This window comes from Acanthamoeba castellanii, assembly GCF_000313135.1.
Source record: "Acanthamoeba castellanii str. Neff unplaced genomic scaffold scf7180000084620, whole genome shotgun sequence".
Classification (NCBI taxonomy): domain Eukaryota; phylum Discosea; order Longamoebia; family Acanthamoebidae; genus Acanthamoeba; species Acanthamoeba castellanii.
In genome coordinates this window covers 1-1,179 of record NW_004457386.1, presented here as the reverse complement: position 1 = coordinate 1,179, position 1,179 = coordinate 1, and the positions used below count along the sequence as shown (strand labels likewise).

General features: G+C 64.4%; 1 protein-coding gene across 1 annotated transcript in view; it reads left to right on the top strand.

Moving 5' to 3' along the window:
* ACA1_340040 (zinc finger, zz type domain containing protein) overlaps positions 1-1,172 on the top strand; it is a gene marked incomplete at both ends in the record, with an annotated part of 3,387 nt that extends 2,215 nt beyond the window's left edge. Inside the window, 2 exons of the mRNA XM_004337429.1 lie at positions 19-269; positions 336-1,172. Of these exons, the coding sequence (XP_004337477.1) occupies positions 19-269; positions 336-1,172 (1,088 nt within the window). The remainder of the gene's footprint in view (positions 1-18; positions 270-335) is intronic.
* Between the last annotated feature and the right edge of the window lie 7 nt (positions 1,173-1,179).

The following is a 1,179-nucleotide window of genomic DNA, read 5'->3' as shown; positions in this document are numbered from 1 at the left end:
AGCGTTCAACGCGAGCAGGCGACACCTTGGCTGCCATCTATGCGCTGCTCGAGCGCGCCCTCTCCAAGAAGAACGGAGCTGCGGCTGGTGAACCCGAGGGCAGCCCTGGCAATCGCCCGGACGAGCCCTTGTCCGAGGGTGACGAGGATGCTGCCGCTGCAGCGGCCGTAACAGCCACACTGGCAGGTCCCAGCACTGCTAGCGCCGGGTCCTTCGTCATAAGCTCCCTCCTTCAAGTTCTGGCAGCCAATGTGCAGCACCTCATCCAGGTACAGTGCCTCTTGCTCGATGGTTGCTTTCGACACTCCCCGACAAAGCTGGCATGTTGTGTGCAGGTGCTCTCGCCCGAGGAAGCCAGCAAAAGCTTTGGGCTCGTGCTTCTGGACATCCGAGACCTTCTCCTCCGGCTTGCGCTGGGCCGAGTGCTGCCGCAACCCACAACGACCACCACTACCACGACCACCGCACCCGATTCACAGACCGGAGAAAAGCGGCCGGGAGACAAAACGCACGATCGGGTCGTGCAGGCCGACGCCCGGCGCTGCTTGCTGGTGGGCCTGCCCATCTTCTACCCGACGCACGACAAGCAGGTCCAGTTCTTGCACGAACTGCTGGCCATTCTCCAAGTCGAGGAGGAGAAGACGTCCGTCGCAACGGAGGGCCAAACGCCGCACCACACTGCGCACAGCCACCTCCCAAGCCCTGCGAGGCTCCTCCTCGACGACCTGCTCGAGAAGCTCTCCCAGGAGCTTGCCCTCGGCCTGGGCGACATGCTCTTCGCTCCGATCCTGTCGGAGGTCGAAGCCACCGGGGCGCAGCGCAAGGAGCGCGGGGCCGCCGACGCTGAGCCATCGAGTACCGCGGAGGCCATGGACCGGGCAGTTGTCACGAGCGAGTCCTCGGAGAAGCTGGTGCGCGACCTGATCGAGCTCGCCGTGGGGCTGATGAAGAAGAGCAGCGAGGATGCCAAGGTGAGGAAGACCCGCATGGAGCAGGAGGTCAGATCGCTGTTGCTCGACACCGAGGGCTCGCCGGTCGGACCGACGGCTGCCGAGGAGGCGCGCACAATCTACAACGTGCTTCTCGCCGTGCAGAGGGACCTGCTCAGCTCTATCGGCTTCTCCCCCAGCATCGAGTCCTCTGGAGAAGAAGAGGAGGAACCCGCCATCGCCGAGTCTG